The sequence below is a fragment of the Rhea pennata genome, chromosome 39, assembly GCF_028389875.1.
Source record: "Rhea pennata isolate bPtePen1 chromosome 39, bPtePen1.pri, whole genome shotgun sequence".
In the NCBI taxonomy this organism is placed as follows: Eukaryota; Metazoa; Chordata; class Aves; order Rheiformes; family Rheidae; genus Rhea; species Rhea pennata.
Window position 1 is genome coordinate 127,341 of NC_084701.1, and position 21,923 is coordinate 149,263.

Below are 21,923 nucleotides of genomic sequence, written 5' to 3' on the forward strand. Positions count from 1 at the left end.
GGACCCGGACCCAGGGAACCGGGAACCAGGGAACCGGGAACCGCCACCGGGAACCGGCCCCGGCACCCGGGAACCGGCAACCGCCACCGGCCCCGGGAACCGCCACCAGGAACCGCCACCGGCCCCGGCAACCGGGAACCGCCACCGGGAACCGGCACCGGCAGGAGCCGCCGACACCGCGCAGGGATCGGGCCGGGAGAGACACCCCAGAGCAGTAAAGACCCCCCACCACCACCACCACCGGGGAGCCGGTAAATACCTCTTGCCCTCCCCCCCCCCCGCCCGGGGGTAAATGCCCCTCGTCCCGCCCCCCCCAGGCGGTAAATACCCCTTGAGCCCCCCCCCGGATCCCCGCGGTGGGGGGGGGGGTAGAGCCTTTGGGGGGGCGCCCCGGGAGGGGAGGGGTCCGGGGATGAGCCATGGCGGGCGGCGGGGAGGCTCCGCGCTGTTTGGGCTTCGGGGGGTACCTGTGGGGCACGAAGGGGCTGGGGGGGGCTGCGGAGGGTCTCGAGGGGACCCCGGGGACAGGGCGGGGCGGGGAGGACCCCGCGGGGGCGGGGGCTGCAGCGGTGTGTGGGTGTGCGCGTGTGGATGTGCGTGTGTGTGTGTGTGCACAGTCGCCTGCAGTGTATGTGCGGGCGTGTGTGCGTGTGTGTGTGTGTACAGTCACCCGCGGTGTTTATGTGTGTGTGTGTGTGTACAGTCCCCCGCTGGGTGTGTGCGTGTGCCCAGGGTGTGGGTGTGCGGCTCAGGGCTGTGCTTTGCACGCGGGTGTCAGTGTCTGCTGGGTGTGCATGCGTGCGCCTGTGACAGCCAGCCTCAGTGAGTGTGCACGCATGGGGGTGTGTGCCCGTGGGGGTGTATCAGCGGTGTGTGTGTGTCAGACGGGGTGTGGGTGCTGCGGCTGTTTGTGCCGGGTGGGGGGTCTCGCGTGTGTGTGTGTGTGTGTGTGTGTGTGTGTGTGCGCATGCGCGTGTGTGGGTGTGCATGCGGGTGTGCGTGCTCCCCACCTTGCTGCGCGTGTGTGGCTGTGCTCGCTGCCGGCTGTGCGCACTGGGTGTGCGGGCACGTGGGTGGCTGTTGCGGGTAATGTATGTGCCACGGGCGTGTGCAAAGGTGACGCACGCACGTACGTGTGTGTGTGTGTGCATGCGTGTGCATGGGGCCTCCCTCGTGCATGGTGGGGGCCACCCATGGCCGGGGCGGTGTTCCCCTTCCCAATTTGGGGTGCTGAGGGGTCTCTGGGGGGGGCATCCCCCTCCCCCATGGAGGTGCTGAGGAGGGGGCCCTGAGGGGCGCCGAGGGGGGGTGTCCCCCTCCCCCATGGGGGTGCTGAGGGGGGAGTCCCTGGGCACGGGAGAACATGACGGGGGGGGGCCCACACGACCCATAGCAGGGAACTGCACGGGGCGGGGGGGAACGCCGAGGTGTGGGGCAGAGGGTGCAAAGAGGGTCCTGGAAGGGTGCTGCAGGGGGGGGGGGGGAAGGAGGAGCAGAGCAGAGCAGAGCAGGGTGTGGGTATGTGGGGGGGGTCCTCACGGAGGTGCCCCCCCCCCCCTCCGCAGGCGCCATGCCGGCCCCCCCGCAGCGGCCGCTGCGCAGCGCCGCGCTGCTGCTCTCCCTCAGCCTCCTGGTGCAGAGCCGCCCGCAGCCCCCCCCGCCGCTGCCCCCCGCCGCCGCCGCTCGGCCGGGCCCCCCCGGCAACCCGGTAGCCCCGGGCCTGGCTAAACGAGGGCTGACAACCACCACCGCCGCAGCAACAACAGGCGGCGCGGCGACAGGCGGCCTCGGCGGCCCGGCGGCGCCCAACGAGGTGCTGGAGGAGCTGGAGGAGCTGGGCCGGCTGCGGGCCGAGGCGAAGCGGCAGCGGCAGCAGCAGCAGCACGGCGGTGGTCGCGGTGGTGGTGGTGGTGGTGGTGCCGGTGGTGGTGCCGGTGGTCGCGGCGGCAGCAGCTGGGCCTGGGCCGGCTCGCGGCAGCTGCGCCGGCGGCAGAGCCTCGAGCGGCGGCTGCTGGAGCGGCGCTACGAGGAGCTGGCCGAGAGCCGGCGGCAAGCGGAGGCGGCCCGCAGGGCGGCCGCCGAGGAGGAGCGCCTGGCCGACCTCGCCTCCGACCTGCTGCTGCGCTACCTGCTCCGGGGCCCGGCGGTGGTGCCGGCGGCCGCCGCCGAGGACAAGCGCTCCGAGGAGGCCGGCGGCGGCACCGGCGGCGGCACCGGCGGCGGCACCGGCGGCGGCTCCTCGGCCTCGGCCGCCGCCGACGAGCTCGACCCCGGCACCATCGACCAGCTCATCGAGCTCTCCAGCAAGCTGCACCTGCCCGCCGACGACGTGGTGGACATCATCCGCGACGTGGAGCAGAAGCGGCGGCAGGACGACGCCGCCGCCGCCGAGGAGGAGGAGGAGGAGGAGGACGACGAGGAGGACGAGGAGGATGAAGACGCAGCGCCGCCGCCTTCCTCCGTGCGCGACGAGGACGACGGCGGCGATGGCGCTTGGAGCAGCAATGCGCTGCCCGAGGAGGAGCCGCCGCCGCCGCCGCCGCTGCCGCCGCTGCCGCTCTCCAACCGCATCTCGGCGCGGACTTTCGCGCCGCCCCGGCGCCCGCCGCCGCCGCCGCCGCTGCCGCCGCTGCTGCGGGACGACGAGCTGCGCAACTACCTGGGCCGGGTGCTGGCGGCGCCGGGCCGCCGGCGCCCGTGACGCCCCGCCGAGGAGCCCCCCCCTGCCCGCCCACCCACCCACCCACCCACCCCTCGAAGGCGCCCGCCCGAGGCCCTGCCTGCTCGGATGAACCTCCCCCTTCCCAACCCCCCCCCCTTCCAACCTTCCCCCTCTCCCCCCAAAATCCTCCGACCCCCCCCCTCGAAACTCCCCCCAAAACCCTCCGACCCCCCCCCGAAACTCCCCCCAAGCCTCCGACCCTCCCCAGATTTCCCCCTAAAACCCTCCGACCCCCTAAAACCCTCCGACCCTCCCCGAAACTCCCCCCAAATCTCTGACCCCCTCAGACTTCCCCCCAAAACCCTCCGACCCCCTAAAACCCTCTGAGCCCCCCGAAACTCTCCCCAAAACCTCCGACCCCCCCAGAATTCCCCCCAAAACCCTCCGCCCCTCCCTCGAAACTCCCCCCAAAACCTGCGACCCCCCTCAAACTTCCTCCCAAAACCTCCGACCCCCCCCAAACCTCCGACCCCCCTCGAACTTCCCCCCAAACCCTCCGACCCCCCAAATCCTCTGACCCCCAACTTCCCCCCCAAACCTCCGACCCCCCCAAAACCTCCGACTCCCCCGAAACTTCCCCAAATGCTTTAACCCCCCCAAATCCTCCGACCGCCCCCAAATCCCCCCCCCCAATCCCAGCCCCCCTCGGCCAGCGCCTCCGTCGCCCTCCCAGCTCCCCCCCACCCCACCCTGAGTATTCCCAGTGCTCCCAGTTTGCCCCCCCCGCCATGCGTGTTGCCCCCCCCCCCCGCCCCCCCCCCCCCGGTGTAAATAACCCCGGAATCACGAACTTTTGCTAACGAATAAAAGCGACTATTTTAGTACACGAGTTACTCGAAGCGTGTACGGGGGCCCAGGCGTCCGGGCGGCCCCGCCCCCCCCCTCCCATCCCACCCCCCCACGAGGCTCCTCTCCCCTCGGCCACGGACACGCGGCGCCCCCGGGGGGCCCAGGCATCCGGGTAGACCCCCGGGGGGGGGTGTCTCCTGTATTCCTCTCCCCGGGGGGGCTCTCAAGGGGCCCAGGCGTCCGGGTGCCCCCCCCCCCAGCAAGCACCAGGCACAGGACGAGAGTCCGACCGCTTTATTCCAAATGGGGGGGGGGTCCCACGGCCGGGGGGGGTGTGATGGGTGCGGGGGGGTCCAACCCCCACACACCCAGGCGCCCCCCCCCCAAATGAGGGTGTGGGGGGGGTCCCCTTGCCCCCCACCCCTCTCTGGGAGCTGCAGGCAGCCCTAGCGGGGCGGGTGTGGGGGGGTCCCAGCCACGTGTCCCCCCCCTGGGTCCCCCCCCCCACAAGAAGGGGGGCAGATGGGCCCGCCCCCCCCCCCCGGTGCTGCCCATCCCTATATATATATTTATATTTACAGTTTTGGGGGGGGTCCGAGCCCCCCCCGGTGGTCCCCATGTTGGGGGGGGGGGCGGCAGAGATGCGCTGTCCCCCCCCCGCTCCCCCCCCACACCACCGTGGCCGCCGTGGGGGGGGGGGGTCCTTGGCCCCCTCTCTGCCCTCCCCCCTGCCCCCCCCGGCGCGGTGTTGGTGGGTGGGGGGGGGTGCGTGGGGGGGGTCACAGTGGGTCACGGTGGGGGGGGGGCTACGCCAGCCCCATTTCCTCCAGGACGCTGCGGGGCGACTCGTCCTCCTGGAGGGGGGGCAAAAAAGAGGGGCAAAACCGGGGTTGGGGGGGGCAAAAAACGCCGATCCCCCCCCCCCGCCCCCCAACCTGTCACCGGGGCAGTGGCAGCACGAGGGACCCCCCCCCCCAGTTTGGGGGGGGCACAGAGGTGTGTGTGTCTCGCCCCCCCCCAAACATCTGCTATGGGGCTGTTCGGGGTGGGGGGGGTCGGAGGGGGCCGGGCAGGGAGGGAGAAGGGTGGGTTTTGGGGGGGGGATGCGGTGGCATCGGGGGGGAGCGGGGGGGGGGGACGGGGCCCCGCAGCTCTGCGGAGGTGCCGGTGACTCATTTCCCTGCGCCAGAGCCTGGGGGGGGGGGACACGGGGGCTCGGGGGGGTCCTCGGGGCACTTGCAGGGCTATAGGGAGCCCCGGGGGGGGGGCTGGGGGGTCCCCGGGGTGCTTGTGGGGGGGCTATAGGGAGCCCGGGGGGGGGGGGAATCCCTGGGGCGCTCGCAGGGCTATAGGGAGCGTGGGGTGGGGGGGGTAGCCGGGGGGGGGTGCGGGCTGCTTGTGGGGCTATAGGGAACACGGGGGGGGGCACGGGGGGGTCCCCACGGCGCTCACAGTGCCATGGAGAGCCTGGGGGGGAGCCCGGGGGGGGCTTGAGGGTGTCGGGGCAGTCGGAGGGGTGTGGGGTGCCGTGGGGTGTCCGTGGGGCGCCGTGGGGAGCCCCCCGAGGCCGCCAGGGCCCCGTGGGGTGTCTGGGGGGGCGGCCGGAGGGGTGTGGGGTGCCGTGGGGTGTCTGTGGGGTGCCGTGGGGAGCACCCCGAGGCTGCCAGGGCCCGGTGGGGTGTCCGGGGGGGCGGTCAGAGGGGTGTGGGGCGCTGTGGGGTGTCCGTGGGGAGCTGCCTGAGGCAGCCAGGGCCCCGTGGGGTGTCCGGGGGGGCGGTTGGAGGGGTGTGGGGCAGCGTGGGGTGTCCGCGGGGCGCAGTGGGGAGCTGCTGGGAGCCCCCCGAGGCTGTCGGGGCCCCATGGGGCGTCCGTGGGGCACGGTGGGGCACGCCGGGAGCCCCCCCGAGGGCGTTGCGGCGTCCGTGGGGGCGGCTGGAGGGGCGCAGGGCGCCGTGGGGCATCTGTGGGGCACGGTGGGGCACGCCGGGAGCTCCCCCGAGGGCGTTGGGGTGTCCGTGGGGGTGGCTGGAGGGGCGCAGGGCGCTGTGGGGCACGGTGGGGCGCGCCGGGAGCCCCCCCCCGAGGTGGGGCGTGCGGCGGTGCCACGCCGTGGGGTGGTGCGCACCGCGGGGGGCACGCCGTGGGGGGCGCGCACCGTGGGGTGTGCACGCCGTGGGGGGCAGGCTCCTTGCGGTACACGCCGTGGGGCACGCCGGGAGCTCCCCCCCGAGGCTGTCAGGCCACCCGTGAGGTGCCTGGCGGCGCTGCGCCATGGGGCATGTGCGCCGTGGGGGGGGGTGTGCTGTGGGGCGTGCACGCTGTGGGGGGCACACCGTGGGGCACGCACAGTGGGGCACGCCGGGAGCCCCCGCCGAGGCTGTCAGGGTGTCTGTGGGGGCGGTCGGAAGGGTGCGGTGGGGTGTCTGTGGGGTGCGTGGCGGGTGGCATGGCGGTGCCACGCCGTGGGGGGTGCACGCGCCGTGGGGCACGTGCCGTGGGGCACTGTGGGGCGTGCCGGGAGGCCCCCCGAGGCCGTAGGGGCATCCGCAGGGGCGGTCGGAAGGGTGCGGCGGGGTGTCCGAGGCGGGACACGCGGCCGCGCCGTGGGGCATGCGTGCTGTGGGGCATGCGCGCTGTGGGGCACGCCGTGGGGCACCCTCCGTGGGGCACGCGCCGTGGGGCACGTGCCGTGGGGGCGGTCGGAAGGGCGCGGCGGGGGCGCACGGCCGTGCCGCGCCGTGGTGGTGGCGCACACGCCGTGGGGGGCGCACGCTCCGTGGGGGGCAGGCGTGCCGTGGGAGGCACGCGCGCCGTGGGGCAGGCGCCGTGGGGCGGGCGCCGTGGGGCACACGCGCCGTGGGGGGCGGTCGGAAGGGCGCGGCGGGGCGCGCGCGCCGTGCCGCGCCGTGGCGGTGGCGCACGCGCCGTGGGGGGGCGCGCGCTCCGTGGGGGGCAGGTGCGCCGTGGGGGGTAGGCGCGCCGTGGGGCGGGCGCCGTGGGGCGGGCGCCGTGGGGCACACGCGCCGTGGGGGGCGGTCGGAAGGGTGCGGCGGGGGCGCGCGGCCGTGCCGCGCTGTGGCGGGTGGCGCACGCGCCGTGGGGGGCGCGCGCTCCGTGGGGGGCAGGCGCGCCGTGGGGGGCAGGCGCGCCGTGGGGGGCGGGGCGCGCCGTGGGGCGGGCGCCGTGGGGCGGGCGCACCTCCTGCAGCAGGTCGGCCTGCTCGATGGCCTTGAGGACGCTCTTCTTGGACGTGTCCTGCACCTCGCCGCCCATGACGAACTCGTCCAGGATGAAGTACGCCTTCTCGAAGTTGAAGATGATGTCGAGCTCGCAGACCTGCGGCGGGGGGGGGCAGGGGGGGGCGTCGGCACCCCCCCGGCACCCAGCACCCCCCCCCGGCACCCAGCACCGCCCCCGGCACCCCAACATCCCCCCCACCCCGGCCCCCACCCTGCCCGGCACCCCCCAACCCCCCGGCCCCGGAGCCGGAGAATCCCCCGCTTGGGCCGTGGTGCTGAGCGGCTGGGGGGGGGTGGGGGGGGGGGCGTCGGCACCCCCCAACACCCAGCACCCCCCCCCGGCACCCCAACACCCCCTCTGGCACCCCAACATCCCCCCCCCACCGCGGCCCCCACCCCGCCCGGCACCCCCCAACCCCGGAAGCCGGAGAATCCCCGGCTTGGGCCGTGGTGCTGAGTGGCTGGGGGGGGGGGCGGGGGGGGCGTCGGCACCCCCCGGCACCCAACACCCCCCCCCGGCACCCAGCACCCCCCCCGGCACCCAACACCCCCCCCGGCACCCCAACATCCCCCCCACCCCGGCCCCCACCCCACCCGGCACCCCCCAACCCCGGAGCCGGAGAATCCCCGGCTTGGGCCGTGGTGCTGAGCGGCTGGGGGGGGGGTGGGGGGGGGGGGCGTCGGCACCCCCCCGGCACCCAGCACCCCCCCCGGCACCCCAACACCCCCCCCCGGCACCCCAACATCCCCCCCACCCCGGCCCCCACCCCGCCCGGCACCCCCCCAACCCCGGAGCCGGAGAATCCCCCGCTTGGGCCGTGGTGCTGAGCGGCTGGGGGGGGGGCGGGGGGGGGGGCGTCGGCACCCCCCAACACCCAGCACCCCCCCCGGCACCCAACACCCCCTCCGGCACCCCAACACCCCCCCCCACCGCGGCCCCCACCCCGCCCGGCACCCCCCAACCCCGGAGCCGGAGAATCCCCGGCTTGGGCCGTGGTGCTGAGTGGCTGGGGGGGGGGGGCGGGGGGGGGGGCTCTGGCACCCATAACGCAGCCCCCAGGGTGGCTCAGCACCCACAAGTGAGCTCTGGGGGGGCCCTGGCACCCATAACGTAGCCTCCAGGGCAGCCCCGGGGGGGGGGGGGGGGGGCCAGCACCCCTGGTCTCCCTGCAGGGCGGCCCCAGGGGGGGGGGTCCAGCACCCATGACACAGCCCCGGGGGGGGGTCCAGCACCCCCGGTTCCCCTGTGGGACGGCCCCGGGGGGGGGTCCAGCACCCCCGGTTCCCTTCCGGGGCGGCCCCGGGGGGGGGTCCAGCACCCCCGGTTCCCTTCCGGGGCGGCCCCGGGGGGGGGGTCTAGCACCCATGACACAGCCCCCGGGGGGGGGGTCCAGCACCCCTGGTTCCCCTGTGGGACGGCCCCAGGGGGGGGTCCAGCACCCCCGGTTCCCTTCCGGGGCGGCCCCGGGGGGGGGTCCCAGCACCCATGACACAGCCCCGGGGGGGGTCCAGCACCCCCGGTTCCCCTGTGGGACGGCCCCAGGGGGGGTCCAGCACCCATGACACAGCCCTGGGGGGGTCCAGCACCCCCGGTTCCCCTGTGGGACGGCCCCAGGGGGGGGCCCAGCACCCCCGGTTCCCTTCCGGGGCGGGCCCCGGGGGGGGGGTCCAGCACCCATGACACAGCCCCGGGGGGGGCCCAGCACCCATGACACAGCCCCGGGGGGGGGTCCAGCACCCATGACACAGCCCCGGGGGGGGGGTCCAGCACCCCCGGTTCCCTTCCGGGGCGGCCTCAGGGGGGGGTCCAGCACCCCCGGTCCCTCTGCGGCGCGGCCCCGGGGGGGGGGCCCTGCTCCCCCGGTCCCCCTGCGAGGCGGCCCCGGGGGTGGGGGGTCCAGCTGCCCCGGTCTCCCTGTGGGATGGCCTGGAGGGGGGGGTCCGAGGGGCCGTGGCGCAGGCCCGGGCCCCCCCCCCCCCCCGCCCCCCTGGGCCCCCGCTCGCCCCCCCCCCCCCCGGGCCCCCCCCCCCCGGTCACTCACGCTGCCGAAGTACTTTGTCGAGCAGCTCCACGTAGCGGTGGATGAGCTCGAGCGTGATGAGCTCGTTGTCCTGGCCCTCGATGGCGCAGCAGAAATAGAGGCTGGCGTACCTGGGGGGCCGGGGGGGGGCCGTGGGGGGGGGGGGCGAGACCGTGCTGGAGCGCCGTGGGCACGGCCGCCCCCCCCCCCCCGCCGCCCCCCCAGCGTCGCCCCCGCCACCCCCCCCCCCCCACAGCGTCGGCCCCGCCGCCGCCCCGCCGCAAGAGCCGCCGCCCCGGGGGGGGCCCCCCCCCCCCCCGAAACCCTGCAGCGGGGCGACGGGCCCCGGCCTCGAGGGGCCCCGGCGGCGGGGGAGAGACATGTGGGGCCGCTCGGGGCCGGTGGGGATGGGGCTGGGATGGGGGCCGGGGCCGGGGGCCGGGCCAGGGCCAGGATGGGGGACACGGGGGACGGGCCGGGACGGGGCCGGGGATGGGACGGGGACGGGGCCGGGCCAGGATGGGGGACACGGGGGACGGGCCGGGCCGGGGCCAGGATTGGGGCCAGGGATGGGATGGGGCCGGTGCAGGGCCGTGGCCGGGCCGGGCCGGGGGGGACCGGGGGGGGGGCCGGGGAGGGGGCCGGGGCCAGGATGGGGACAAGACGGGGACGGGACCGGCCGGGGATGGGGCCGGGGGCCGGTGCGGGGCCGTGGCCGTGGCCGTGGCTGTGGCCGGGCCGGGCTGGGCCGGGGGGGACCAGGCCGGGCCGGGGAGGGGGCAGGGGGCCGGTGCAGGGCTGTGGCCGTGGCCGTGGCCGTGGCTGGGCCGGGCCGGGGGGGACCGGGCCGGGCCGGGGAGGGGGCCGGGGCCAGGATGGGGACAAGACGGGGACGGGACCTGGCCAGGGATGGGGAGGGGGGCCGTGTGCGCGGCCGTGGCCGTGGCCGTGGCCGGGCCGGGCCGGGCCGGGCCGGGCCGGGCCGGGGGACCAGACCGGACCAGACCAGGCCGGGCCGGGCCGGGGAGGGGGCGGCCGGGGCCGGGATGGGGACAAGACGGGGACGGGACCTGGCCAGGGATGGGGAGGGGGCCGGTGCGCGGCCGTGGCCGTGGCCGTGGCCGGGCCGGGGGGGACCAGACCAGACCAGGCCGGGCCGGGGGGGGGGGCCAGGGACCGGGCGGTCACCTCTTGTAGACGACCTTGAGGTCCCGCCACTCGAGGAAGCTGCACATCTTGGGCTTGCGAGCGAGCACGACCTGCATGAGCTCGCGCACCATCTTCTTCTTGTCCCGGTCGGCCGTGGCCAGGTACCACTTCTGGAGGCGCAGCTTGCCCTGGCGGCTGAACAGCAGCATGAAGCGCATCTGCGGGCGGGCACGGCGGCGGCGTCGGCATCGGCGCGGCCACGGCACGGCCACGGCCACCGGCACGGCCACGGCCACCGGCACGGCGGCGGCGTCGGCATCGGCGCGGCCACGGCACGGCCACGGCCACCGGCACGGCGGCAGCGGCGGCATCGGCGCGGCCACGGCACGGCCACGGCCACCGGCACGGCCACGGCCACCGGCGCGGCGTCGGCGGCGGCATCGGCGCGGCCACGGCACGGCCACGGCCACCGGCACGGCCACGGCCACCGGCGCGGCGTCGGCATCGGCGCGGCCACGGCACGGCCACGGCCACCGGCATGGCCACGGCCACCGGCACGGCGGCGGCGGCGGCATCGGCGCGGCCACGGCACGGACACGGCCACCGGCACGGCCACTGGCACGGCTTCGGCGCGGCCACGGCCACCAGCACGGGCACGGCCACCAGCACGGCCACTGGCACGGCTTCGGCGCGGCCACGGCCACCAGCACGGCCACGGCCACCGGCATGGCGTCGGCGTCAGCGCGGGCACGGCACGGCCACGGCCACCAGCATGGCTTCGGCATCGGCGCGGGCACGGCCACGGCCACTGGCACGGCCACGGCCACCGGCACAGCGTCAGCACGGCACGGCCACGGCCACCAGCACGGCATCAGCGCGGGCATGGCCACCGGCACGGCCAGCAGCACGGCGTCGGCACGGCACAGCCACAGCCACGGCCACCGGCACGGCCACCAGCACAGCAACCAGCACGGGGTCGGCGTGGGCACGGCACGGCCACGGCCACTGGCACGGCCACCAGCACGGTGACCAGCACGGCGACTGGCACGGTGTCGGCGCGGGCACAGCCACCGGCATGGTGACCGACACAGCATCGGTGCAGGCACGGCCACCGGCACAGCCACCGGCACGGCGTCGGCATGGGCATGGCGACCGGCACGGTGACGGCGCGGGCACGGCCACCGGCACGGCCAGCAGCACGGCGTCGGCACGGCACAGCCACGGCCACGGCCACCGGCACAGCGTTGGCGCGGGCACGGCCACCGGCACGGCCACCGGCACAGCCACCGGCACAGCGTTGGCGTGGGCACGGCCACCGGCACGGCCACCGGCACAGCCACCGGCACAGCGTCGGCACGGGCACGGCGACCGGCACGGCGACGGCGCGGGCACGGCGACGGTGACAGGGATAGTGCGGGGACGGCGCGGGGACGGGCACAGGGTCAGCGTGGAGACGGTGACGGCGCGGGGACGGCAACGGCGTGGGGACGGTGCGGGGACGGGGATGGCGCGGGGACGGGCACAGGGTCGGCACAGGGTCAGCGCGGGGACGGTGCGGGGACGGGCACAGGGTCGGCGTGGGGACAACGTGGGGGTGGGGACGGGGACGGTGCGGGGGGGACGGGGACGGTGCGGGGGGGACGGGCCCCCGTGGGTGTCGGCGTAGAGACATTGGGGGGGGACGTGGGGGGGGGGGAGAGGGCGCCGTGGGGGTCGGCGTGGGGACACGGGGAGGGACAGGGCGCCGTGGGGACACGCGTGGGGACACGGGGGGGGACAGGGCGCCGTGGGGACACGCGTGGGGACACGGGGGGGACACGGGGGGGGGGGACAGGGTGCCGTGGGGACACGCGTGGGGACACGGGGGGGACACGGGGGGGGACAGGGCGCCGTGGGGACACGCGTGGGGACACGCGGCGGGGGGGTCGGCGGCGGCCTAGGGGTCAGGGGTCAGGGGTCAGCCCGGGGTCGGCCCCCCGGGGTCACGGGCTGGGGGAGGGGGGGGGCGGCGGCGGGGCGCGGTGGGGGGGGGGGAAGGGGGGGCCCGGTGCACGTTCCTCCCCCCCCCACTCACCACGTGACCTTCCCTTCGGGGGCCACGTGACACCCCCCCCTCACGTGACCCTCCCGGTGCACGTGACCCGCCCCCCCTGCCCCCTCCCCCATGCAGCGCCCCGGGCCTGGCCCGTTTCCTCCCCCCCCCCTCCCCCCGCGCCCCCAAATGCCGCCGCCGCCGCCGCCGCCGCTCACCATGGCGCCGCCGCCGCCGCCCGGTTCCGGTTCCGGTTCCGGGTTCGGTTCCGGGTCCGGTTCCGGTTCCGGGTCCCGGCCCGGCCGCCGCCGCCGCCGCCGCCGCCCAGCGCAGGTGCCGAGCCGGGCCCGGCCTCGCTGCGCATGCGCCGCCGCCGCCGCTTCCGGCAGGGGCGGGGCCGGCTGCCATGGCAACGGGCGGGGCTGGCTCCGTGGCAACGGGGCGGGGCTTCCGGGGGCGGGCGGGGCCGAGGGCGGGTTGCCACGGCAACGGGGCGGGGCTTTTAGGGGCGGGCGCGGGTTGCCCCGGCAACGGGGCGGGGCTTCCGGGGGCGGGCGGGGCCGAGCGCTGGTTACCCCGGCAACGGGGCGGGGCTGGGCTGGTTGCCGGGGCAACAGGGCGATGGAGGCGGGGGGGGGGGGGGAGCCACGTCTCCATGGCAACGGTTGAGGGGCGGGGCTGGAGTCGTCTACGTGGCAACAGCGGTGGTGTGCTATGGGGGGGGGCAGGGCCTAGCGTGGTCTCCATAGCAACGGGGGGGGGGGTTGTTGAATCGGTCTCCACGGCAACCGAGGTGTCATCATGGTTACCATGGCAACGGAGTGCTGGGGGGGCCTGAGGTGGTCTCAACGGCAACTGGGAGGGGGTAGGGACTGGGTGCCCCCCCCAGGGAACAGGCACATCTCCATGACAACGGGACAACCCCCCGTCGCCGTGACAACACCGGGCAGGGAGAGAGGCCTGTCTCCATGGTGGTGGTGTGGTGGGGAGGGGTCGCGAGGGTCTGTCTCCGTGGTGACGGCAGGCAGCTGTGGTAACCTGGAGCCTGTCTCCATGGCAACAGCGGTGTTGGAGGGGCAGGGAGGGGCCGGTTTGGGTGTGATGGGGGCTGGTTTGGGTGACAAGAGCCACTATCGGGGTGATGGGGTCAGTTTGGGTGTGATGGGGGCTGGTCTGGGGTGACAGGAGCCAGTATTGGGGTGATGGGGGCCAGTTTGGGGGTGATGGGGTCGGTTCGGGGGTGATGGGGGTCAATTTGGGGGTGACTGGGGCCAGTTCGGGGGTGACGGGGTCAGTTTGGGTGTGATGGGGGCTGGTTTGGGGGTGGTGGGGGTCAGTTGGGGTGACGGGGGCCGGTTTGGGGGTGATGGGGGCTGATTTGGGGGTGGCGGGGGTTGGTTCAGGGTGATGGTTGTCAGTTCAGGGATGATGAGGTCAGTTCGGGGGTGACGGGGTCGGTTTGGGGTGGGAGGCTGGTTTGGGGGTGGTGGGGGTCAGTTTCGGGTGATGGTTGTCAGTTCAGGTGTGACGGGGCCGGTTCGGGGGTGACGGGGTCGGTTCGGGGGTGGCGGGGGCTGGTTTGGGGGTGGCGGGGGTTGGTTTGGGGTGATGGTTGTCAGCTCGGGGGTGATGGGGGTCGGTTCGGGGGTGACGGGGTCTGGTTTGGGGGTGACGGGGGCCAGTTCGGGGTGATGGTTGTCAGTTCAGGAGCGATGGGGGCCAGTTCGGGGGTGACGGAGTCGGTTTGGGGGTGGCAGGGGTCAGTTTGGGGTGATAGTTGTCAGTTCAGGGGTGACGGGGTCCGTTTGGGGGTGACGGGGTTGGTTCGGGGTGATGGTTGTCAGTTCGGTGGTGATGGGGGCTGGTTTGGGGGTGACAGGGGCTGGTTCGGGGTGATGGTTGTCAGTTTGGGGGTGATGGGGGTCGGTTTGGGGGTGATGGGGGCTGATTTGGGGGTGACGGGGCCGGTTCGGGGGTGGTGGGGGTCAGTTTGGGGTGATCGTTGTCGGTTCGGGGGTGACGGGGTCGGTTCGGGGGTGATGGGGCCGGTTCGGGGGTCGCCGCCCCGCCCCCCCCCCGCCCCGACTCGGACCGCGTCGTCCCCAAAAGCTGTTTATTCAGTATCGAAACCGGCGGCACCGTCGCGCCGGGCGGGGGCGACCCCCCGCCCACAGCCCGCCGCCGCCACCGCCGCCGCCGGGTGACTCACTACACCGCGCCCCGGGGGTGACCCGCAACACCGCCACCGGCGGCCGGCCACAACACCGCGACCTGTGGGTGACCTGCGACACCGTGACCTGCGGGTGACCCCGGCACCAGGACTTTGGGCTGACCCCAACACCGCGACACGGGGCTGACTTCAACACCGTGATGCGGAACTGAACCCGACACGGTGACGTCAGGGCTGATCCCAACGCCGTGACATGGAACTGATGCCAACACCGCGACACGGGGGTCGACCCCCATCCTCGGTGTCACCCCGTGGCGACACCGGCTCCGACCCCATCACCGGGGCCACCCCCAAATATATTAATTTCCCCAATAAATTATGCTGCCCCCCCCAACCCCTGGCGCTGTGGGGCTGTGACCCACCGGGGGTCCGTCACCCGCCGAGGGGCTGTGATCCGCCGAGGGGAAGGGGGCTGTGACCCGCCGCTGGTCCGTCACCCGGCTCCACGGGTCCGTCACCCGCTGGGGGTCCGTCACCCGCCGGGGTCCGTCACCCGCCATGGGGCTGCCCCCCGGCTCAGGGCTCCGTCACCCGACGGGAGTCCGTCACCTGCCGGGGTCCGTCACCCGCTGTGGGGCTGCCCCCCAGCTCAGGGCTCTGTCACCCGCTGGGGGTCCGTCACCCGCCGGGGTCCGTCACCCGCCGTGGGGCTGCCCCCGGCTCAGGGCTCCGTCACCTGCCCCATGAACAGGATGGTGCCTGTGGGGGGGGGGGAGAGAGGGTTGGGGGGGGCCCAGAGCCCCGGCCCCATATGTGGGGGGGTCTCGAATGAACCCCCAGCCCCAGCCCTATGGGGCACAGAACCCCCACAAGACCCATATCCATGGGGGATCCCCCAGACCCATATCTATGGGGCACAGATCTCCCAAGCCCATCTCTATGGGGCTCAGACCCCTCCAAACCCAAACCCATGGGGCTCAGACCCCCCCAGACCCATATCTATGGGGCACAGACCCCCTAGACCCAGCTCCATGGGGCTCAGACCCCCCCCAGACCCATATCCATGGGGCTCAGACCCCCCCAGACCCATATCTATGGGGCACATACCCCCCAGACCCAGCTCCATGGGGCTCAGACCCCCCCCAGACCCATATCCATGGGGCTCAGACCCCCAGACCCATATCCATGGGGCTCAGACCCCCCCAGACCCATATCTATGGGGCACATATCCCCCAGACCCAGCTCCATGGGGCTCAGACCCCCCCCAGACCCATATCCATGGGGCTCAGACCCCCAGACCCATATCCATGGGGCTCAGACCCCCCCCAGACCCATATCTATGGGGCACATACCCCCCAGACCCAGCTCCATGGGGCTCAGACCTCCCCCAGACCCAGCTCCATGGGGCTCAGACCCCCCCCCAGCCCCAGTCCCATGGGGCTCAGACCCCCCCCAGATGCAGCTCCTGGGGCTCAGACCCCCCCCCAGCCCCGTGGGCTCAGACCCCCCCCGGCCCCAGCGCCGTGGGGCCCGGCCCCCCACCGGTGGGGTTGTGCCGCACGATGAAGAGGAAGGGCCGGTCCACGAGGATTTCCGGCGGCGCCATGCGGGAGTAGACGATGGCGGCTGCGGGACGAGGCGGCGGGAGCGTGAGACCCCCCCCCCCGGGCCCCCCTGCCGCCCCCCCCAACCCGTGCCGGGGCCCAGGCGTCCGGGGACGAGGGGCCCAGGCGTCCGGGGACAGGGGACCCAGGCGTCCGGGGACGAGGTGCCCTGGCATCCGGGGATAGGGGACCCAGGCATCCGGGCATGAGATCCAGGCGTCTGGGGACAGGGGACCCAGGCGTCCGGGACGAGGGGCCCAGGCGTCCGGGCATGAGATCCAGGCGTCTGGGGACAGGGGACCCAGGTGTCCAGGGACGAGGGGCCCAGGAGTCCGGGGACGAGGGGCCCAGGCGTCCGGGCATGAGATCCAGGCGTTTGGGGACAGGGGACCCAGGTGTCCAGGGACAAGGGGCCCAGGCATCCGGGGACGAGGGGCCCAGGCGTCCGGGCATTAAGGAGCCCAGGCGTTTGGGGACGAGGGGCCCAGGCGTCCGGGGACAGGGGGCCCAGGCGTCCGGGCGCCCCGCGGCGCTCACCCGTGGCCGCAGCCGCCTCGGTGCCGCTCTCGTTCACCTCGATCCGCACTTTCTGCAGCGCCTGCGCCAGGAACAGGGGCTCCTCGGCTAAAGGGGGAGGGGGGGGGGAAGGCGGGGGTGGTGGTGGGGGGGGTGAGAGGCGCCGCCCGGACGCCTGGGCCCCCCCGGCCCAGCCCCCGGCGCCCCCCCCCCCACACACACCGGAGAGGGCCGTGAAGTCGGCGGCTTCGGGCTCGAAGACGTCGCGGACGCCCAGAGCCTTCAGCGGCTCCCGCAGGTCCCAGGAGGTTTCCAGCGAGAACCTGAGGTGGGGGGGGGGGGTCAGAGCCGGGGGGGGCCCAGGCGTCCGGGAGACCCCACAGCCCCCTCCCCCCCCCCCCCCCCAACCCTGCTTCTATTCGAGAGCCCCAGGGGTTGTGCAGCCTCCTCTCTTGCTCCCCAAGACCCCCTCGAGGGCCCAGGCGTCCGGGGACAGAAGCACCCCCCCCCTCACTCCCTGAGACCCCCAAGGGCCCAGGCGTCCGGGACAGAGGCACCCCCCCCCCTCCTCGCTCCCCTCACTCCCAAGAGAACCTGTGCAACCCCCTCCCCCCCCACTCCAAGGGGCCCAGGCGGTCCGGGACCGGATCTTTCCCCCCCCCCCCGGCCACTTTGCTCCCCAGGAACCCATGCACCCCCTCCCCCCATCCCCAAGGGGCCCAGGCATCTGGGACTGGATCTTCCCCCCCTCCTCCCTCCCCAGGAACCCATGCAACCCCCCCCCCACACACACTCCCGAGGGGCCCAGGCGTCCGGGACAGGATCTCTCTCCACCACCACCACTTTGCTCCCCGGGAACCCATGCACCCCCTCCCCCCATCCCCAAGGGGCCCAGGCGTCCGGGACCGGCTCTCCCCCCCCCTCCTCCCATCCCAGGAACCCGTGCACCCCCCCTCCGCCCCAAGGGGCCCAGGCGTCCGGGACCGGCTCTCCCCCCCTCCTCCCATCCCAGGAACCCGTGCACCCCCCCCCCTCCGCCCCAAGGGGCCCAGGCGTCCGGGCGGCGCTCACCGGGGCAGCACGACCACTCGGGGCACGCGGCTCATGTTGGCGGCCCAGGCGGCCACGAGGCCGGAGTCGAGGGCCGCGGCCAGGGCGGGCAGCGGCGCCTGGGGCCGCGCCGGCGCCGCCACCAGCATCGAGACGGCCCCGCCGGCGTAGGGCAGCTCCAGCACGGCGTAGGGCAGCCCCTGCGCCGTGGCGAACTCCCCTGGGACCCCCCGCCCCGACCCCCGGCCCCGGCCCGTCAGCCCGGCCGCAGGGGGCCCAGGCGTCCGGGCACGGCTGCATCCCCCCCCCCCAACCACCATCCCCAACCCATCACTTCCTGAGCTCCCCAAGGGGCCCAGGTGTCCGGGCACGGCTGCATCCCCCCCCCACCACCACCACCATCCCCGACCCATCACTTCCTGAGCTCCCCAGGGGGCCCAGGCGTCCGGGGACAGAGCTCCCCCCACTCCTTGCTCCCCAGGAACCCGTGCAACCCCTGTCACTCCCCAGGGGCCCAGGCGTCCGGGACCGGACCTTCCCCCCCCCCCCCCAGGTTGCTCCCCGGGAACCCATGCACCCCCCCAGCCCCCCAGGGGCCCAGGCGTCCGGGACCTGATTCCCCACCCCACCCCAAACCTCTCTCCCCAGGGGCCCAGGTGTCCGGGATGGGATTTCCCCCCCCCACCTCTCTCCCCAGGGGCCCAGGCGTCCGGGATGGGATTTCCCCCCCCCCACACCTCTCTCCCCAGGGGCCCAGGCGTCCGGGATGGGATTTCCCCCCCCCACCTCTCTCCCCAGGGGCCCAGGCGTCCGGGGGGGGGGGGGGTGCATCCCTCACCGTAGCGGACCTTGGCCGTCTGCTCCATCATGGGCACCGCGGCGGCGCTGCCGTCGGCCTTGCGGAAGAGGCGGCGGCGGGTGGCGGCGCCCGGGAACGGCTGCAGCCAGGAGCCCCCGAAGAAGACGCCGGAGGCCAGGAGCAGCCGGGTGCCGGCGCCGGCGGCGCCCGGCGGCAGGAAACCCCGGATCATCCCTGCCGAGACGCCCGGCAGCTCCTGGCGCCGCCGTTTCCACACGCCCCCCCCCCCCCCCGCCCCCAGCCAACATGCACCCTGAGGGGCCCAGGCGTCCGGGCTCCCAGACACCCCCCCACCCCCAAAGGGGCCCAGGCGTCCAGGCTCCCAAACACCCCCCCCACCCCCAAAGGGGCCCAGGCGTCCGGGCTCCCAGACACCCCCCCCCAAAGGGGCCTGGGTGTCCGGGTTCCCAGACACCCCCCCACCCCCAAAGGGGCCCAGGCGTCCAGGCTCCCAAACACCCCCCCCACCCCCAAAGGGGCCCAGGCGTCCGGGCTCCCAGACACCACCCCCACCCCCAAAGGGCCCAGGCGTCCGGGCTCCCAGACACCCCCCCCCACCCCCAAAGGGGCCCAGGCATCCGGGTTCCCAGACACCCCCCCCCCCAAAGGGGCCCAGGCGTCCAGGCTCCCAAACACCCCCCCCACCCCCAAAGGGGCCCAGGCGTCCGGGCTCCCAGACACCCCCCCCACCCCCAAAGGGGCCCAGGCATCCGGGTTCCCAGACACCCCCCCCCCCCCCAAAGGGGCCCAGGCGTCCGGGCTCCCAGACACCCCCCCCCAAAGGGGCCCAGGCGTCCGGGCTCCCAGACACCCCCCCCCCCCCAAAGGGGCCCAGGCGTCCGGGCCTCACCGTGCGTGTGGTTCTGCACCCAGGCGTTGAGGACGGCGCGCGCCCGCTGCGGCTCCCCGAAGTCGACCTGGGCCAGGCGCCGGCCGAGGGCCCGGGCGAAGCGGGTGCCCGCGCCGGGCGCCAGCGCCAGCTCCCGGGCCACGAAGAGCCCCACGGCCTCGGCCAGCCGGTGCCCGGGACCCGCCAGCTCCCTCCGCAGCCGCCGCAGCTCCCGGGCCGCCCCGGGCTCTGCGGAGGGGGCAGAAGAGCGGTGAGACCCGTCGTGGGGACAGGGATGGGGGCGGGGATGGGGGCGGGGACGGACGTGCCGTGGGGATCCCACCACGGGGACGTCCCGAGGGGATCCCACCATGGGGACGTGCTATGGGGATCCCACCACGGCGACATGCCATGGGGATCCCATCATGGGTGATGGGGACGTCCCACGGGGATCCCACAATGGGGACGTGCTATGGGGATCCCATCATGGGTGATGGGGACGTCCCGAGGGGATCCCACCATGGGGACGTCCCACGGGGATCCCACCATGGGGACATGCCATGGGGATCCCATCATGGGTGCTGGGGACGTCCCGTGGGGATCCCACCACGGCGACGTGCCATGGGGATCCCATCATAGAGATGGGGACATCCCATGGGGATCCCACCACAGGGACGTGCCATGGGGACCCCATCACGGGTGGTGGGGACGTGCCACAGGGATCCCACTATGGGTTTGGGGACGTGCCGTGGGGATCCCACCACGGCGACGTGCCATGGGGATCCCATCATAGAGATGGGGACATCCCATGGGGATCCCACCATGAGGACGTGCCATGGGGGACCCCATCACGGGTGATGGGGACGTGCCATGGGGATCCCACCACGGGGACGTGCCATGGGGATCCCATCATGGGTGATGGGGACGTGCCATGGGGATCCCACCACAGGGACGTCCCATGGGGACCCCATCACGGGTGATGGGGACGTGCCATGGGGATCCCACCATGGGTTTGGGGACGTGCCGTGGGGATCCCACCACGAGGATCCCGCAGCCCACCTCAAGGACCTCCACCACGAGCCCCCCACGGGGACAGCGACGCCCCCACAGCCCCCGCCCGCCGTGGGGCCCGGGCGCCCCCGCCGCCCCTCACCGTAGATGCTGAAGCCCATGGCGGTCTCCAGCTGGCGCCGGCTGGGCCCGGCGGTGGCCAGCTGCAGGGCGGCGAGGACGGTGGCGGCGCCGTGGGGCGAGAAGGCGGCGTTGCCGTCGCCCCGCCGCCCCACGGCCTCCCGGAAGAGCCGGACCCCAAAGTCCGTCGCCAGTCGGGTCACCCGGGCGCCCGTTGGGACCCCCGGAGCCGCCGGTGCCATCGCCGCCAGCGTCGCCACCAACGTCAGCGCCGCCAGGGCCACCTGCATCCTGGGGACCGGAGGGGCCCAGGCGTCCGGGGAGGGGGGGGAGGTCACGGCTGGGCCACGTTGGGGTGGTCCTCGACCACCACCCCAAGGTCCACCTCCCCCCCCACCATCATCACCTCCAGGGGGCCCAGGCGTCCGGGGAGGGGGGGGTCACGGCTGGGCCACGTTGGGGTGGTCCTCGACCACCACCCCAAGTTCCACCTCCCCCCCCACCATCATCACCTCCAGGGGGCCCAGGCGTCCGGGGAGGGGGGGTCACGGCTGGGCCACGTTGGGGTGGTCCTTGACCACCACCCCAAGGTCCACCTCCCCCCCCACCATCATCACCTCCAGGGGGCCCAGGCGTCCGGGGAGGGGGGGTCACGCCTGGGCCACGTTGGGGTGGTCCTTGACCACCACACCCCAAGGTCCACCTCTCCCCCCACCATCATCACCTCCAGGGGGCCCAGGCGTCCGGGGAGGGGGGGGTCACGGCTGGGCCACGTTGGGGTGGTCCTCGACCACCACCCCAAGGTCCACCTCCCCCCCCACCATCACCACCTCCAGGGGGCCCAGGCGTCCGGGGGAGGGGGGGTCCCACCACGGTGCCACCTTGGTGCTGGGTCCCTGCTCCCCCCCGGTGTCACCCCGCTGTCACCCGGTGTCACCGCCCTCCCCCGGGCCGGGTCCCTGCTACCTGTTGGTCTCGGTGTGCTGGTCTCGGTGTGCTGCTCCGGTTGTCCCAGTCTGGGTGTTGGTGTCCTGGTACCACCAGCAGCTCTGTGGACGCCCCGGTCCAGCGGCCCCTATAAAGGGTGGGAGGGGGCGTGGCCGTGGGAGGGGGCGTGGCCAGTGGGCGTGGCCAGCGGGGTCACCGGGGCGACCTCGGACGTGGGGAACCTGGGGACACGTCCGCGATGGCCCCCAGGTCCCCATGGCCCCCCCATGGCCCCCATGGCCCCCCACGGGTCCCCCCACGTCCCTATGGACCCCCACGAGCCCCCACGTCCCACGTCCCTGATGGCCCCCCAGGCCCCCATGGCCCCCCCATGGCCCCCCACGTCCCTATGGACCCCCACGAGCCCCCACGTCCCACATCCCTGATGGCCCCCCAGGTCCCCATGGTCCCCCACGTCCCTGATGGCCCCCCAGGCCCCCATGGCCCCCCCATGGCCCCCCACGTCCCTATGGACCCCCACGAGCCCCCACGTCCCATGTCCCTGATGGCCCCCCAGGTCCCCATGTTCCCCCCATGGCCCCACATCCCTGATGGCCCCCAGGCCCACATGGCCCCCCATGGCCTCCCACGTCCCTATGGACCCCCATGGCCCCCCAGGCCCCTATGGCCCCCCAAGAGCCCCCACATCCCACGTCCCTGATGGCCCCCCAGGCCCCCATGGCCCCCCATGGCCCCCCATGGGCCCCCCCACGTCCCACATCCCATGCCCCCGACGGTCCCCAGGTCCCCACGGTCCCCACATTCCCCCCATGGCCCTGATGGTCCCCCAGGTCCCTATGGCCCCCCATGGCCCCCCACGTCCCT

The 21,923-nt window shown here is 75.0% G+C and overlaps 2 protein-coding genes across 3 annotated transcripts; both read right to left on the minus strand.

The window, feature by feature from the left end:
- Positions 1-3,790: 3,790 nt before the first annotated feature.
- On the minus strand, positions 3,791-12,298 carry LOC134153103 (AP-1 complex subunit sigma-1A-like). The gene is given in 6 exon segments (XM_062598913.1): positions 3,791-4,365; positions 6,710-6,847; positions 8,793-8,807; positions 8,809-8,902; positions 9,960-10,138; positions 12,171-12,298. Coding segments are annotated over 6 exon segments (477 nt in total). The 5' UTR covers positions 12,174-12,298; the 3' UTR covers positions 3,791-4,317.
- Positions 12,299-14,060: 1,762 nt separating this feature from the next.
- Positions 14,061-21,160, minus strand: SERPINE1 (serpin family E member 1). Of its 2 annotated transcripts, XM_062598901.1 has the most exons (9): positions 21,078-21,160; positions 20,134-20,402; positions 19,002-19,229; positions 18,131-18,325; positions 17,314-17,512; positions 16,465-16,565; positions 16,264-16,350; positions 15,665-15,748; positions 14,061-14,881 (listed from the first exon to the last, which is right to left on the minus strand). In XM_062598901.1, the coding sequence occupies exons 2-9, from the start codon at positions 20,399-20,401 to the stop codon at positions 14,844-14,846; spliced, it is 1,200 nt and encodes a 399-aa protein (XP_062454885.1). In that variant the 5' UTR covers position 20,402; positions 21,078-21,160; the 3' UTR covers positions 14,061-14,843. The 2 variants fall into 2 exon arrangements, with proteins under 2 accessions (XP_062454885.1, XP_062454886.1); XM_062598902.1 differs by lacking the exon at positions 15,665-15,748.
- Between the last annotated feature and the right edge of the window lie 763 nt (positions 21,161-21,923).

Excerpts from the sequence above, each read along its gene's own strand:
- SERPINE1 (XM_062598901.1), bottom strand. The coding sequence starts at position 20,401 with ATGCAGGTGGCCCTGGCGGCGCTGACGTTGGTGGCGACGCTGGCGGCG. Across the intron at positions 17,513-18,130 it reads GACGGCCAAGGTCCGCTACG|GGGAGTTCGCCACGGCGCAG; the intron begins GTGAGGGATGCA and ends GGGGGGTCCCAG. Across the intron at positions 15,749-16,263 it reads CGAGGCGGCTGCGGCCACGG|CCGCCATCGTCTACTCCCGC; the intron begins GTGAGCGCCGCG and ends CTCGTCCCGCAG.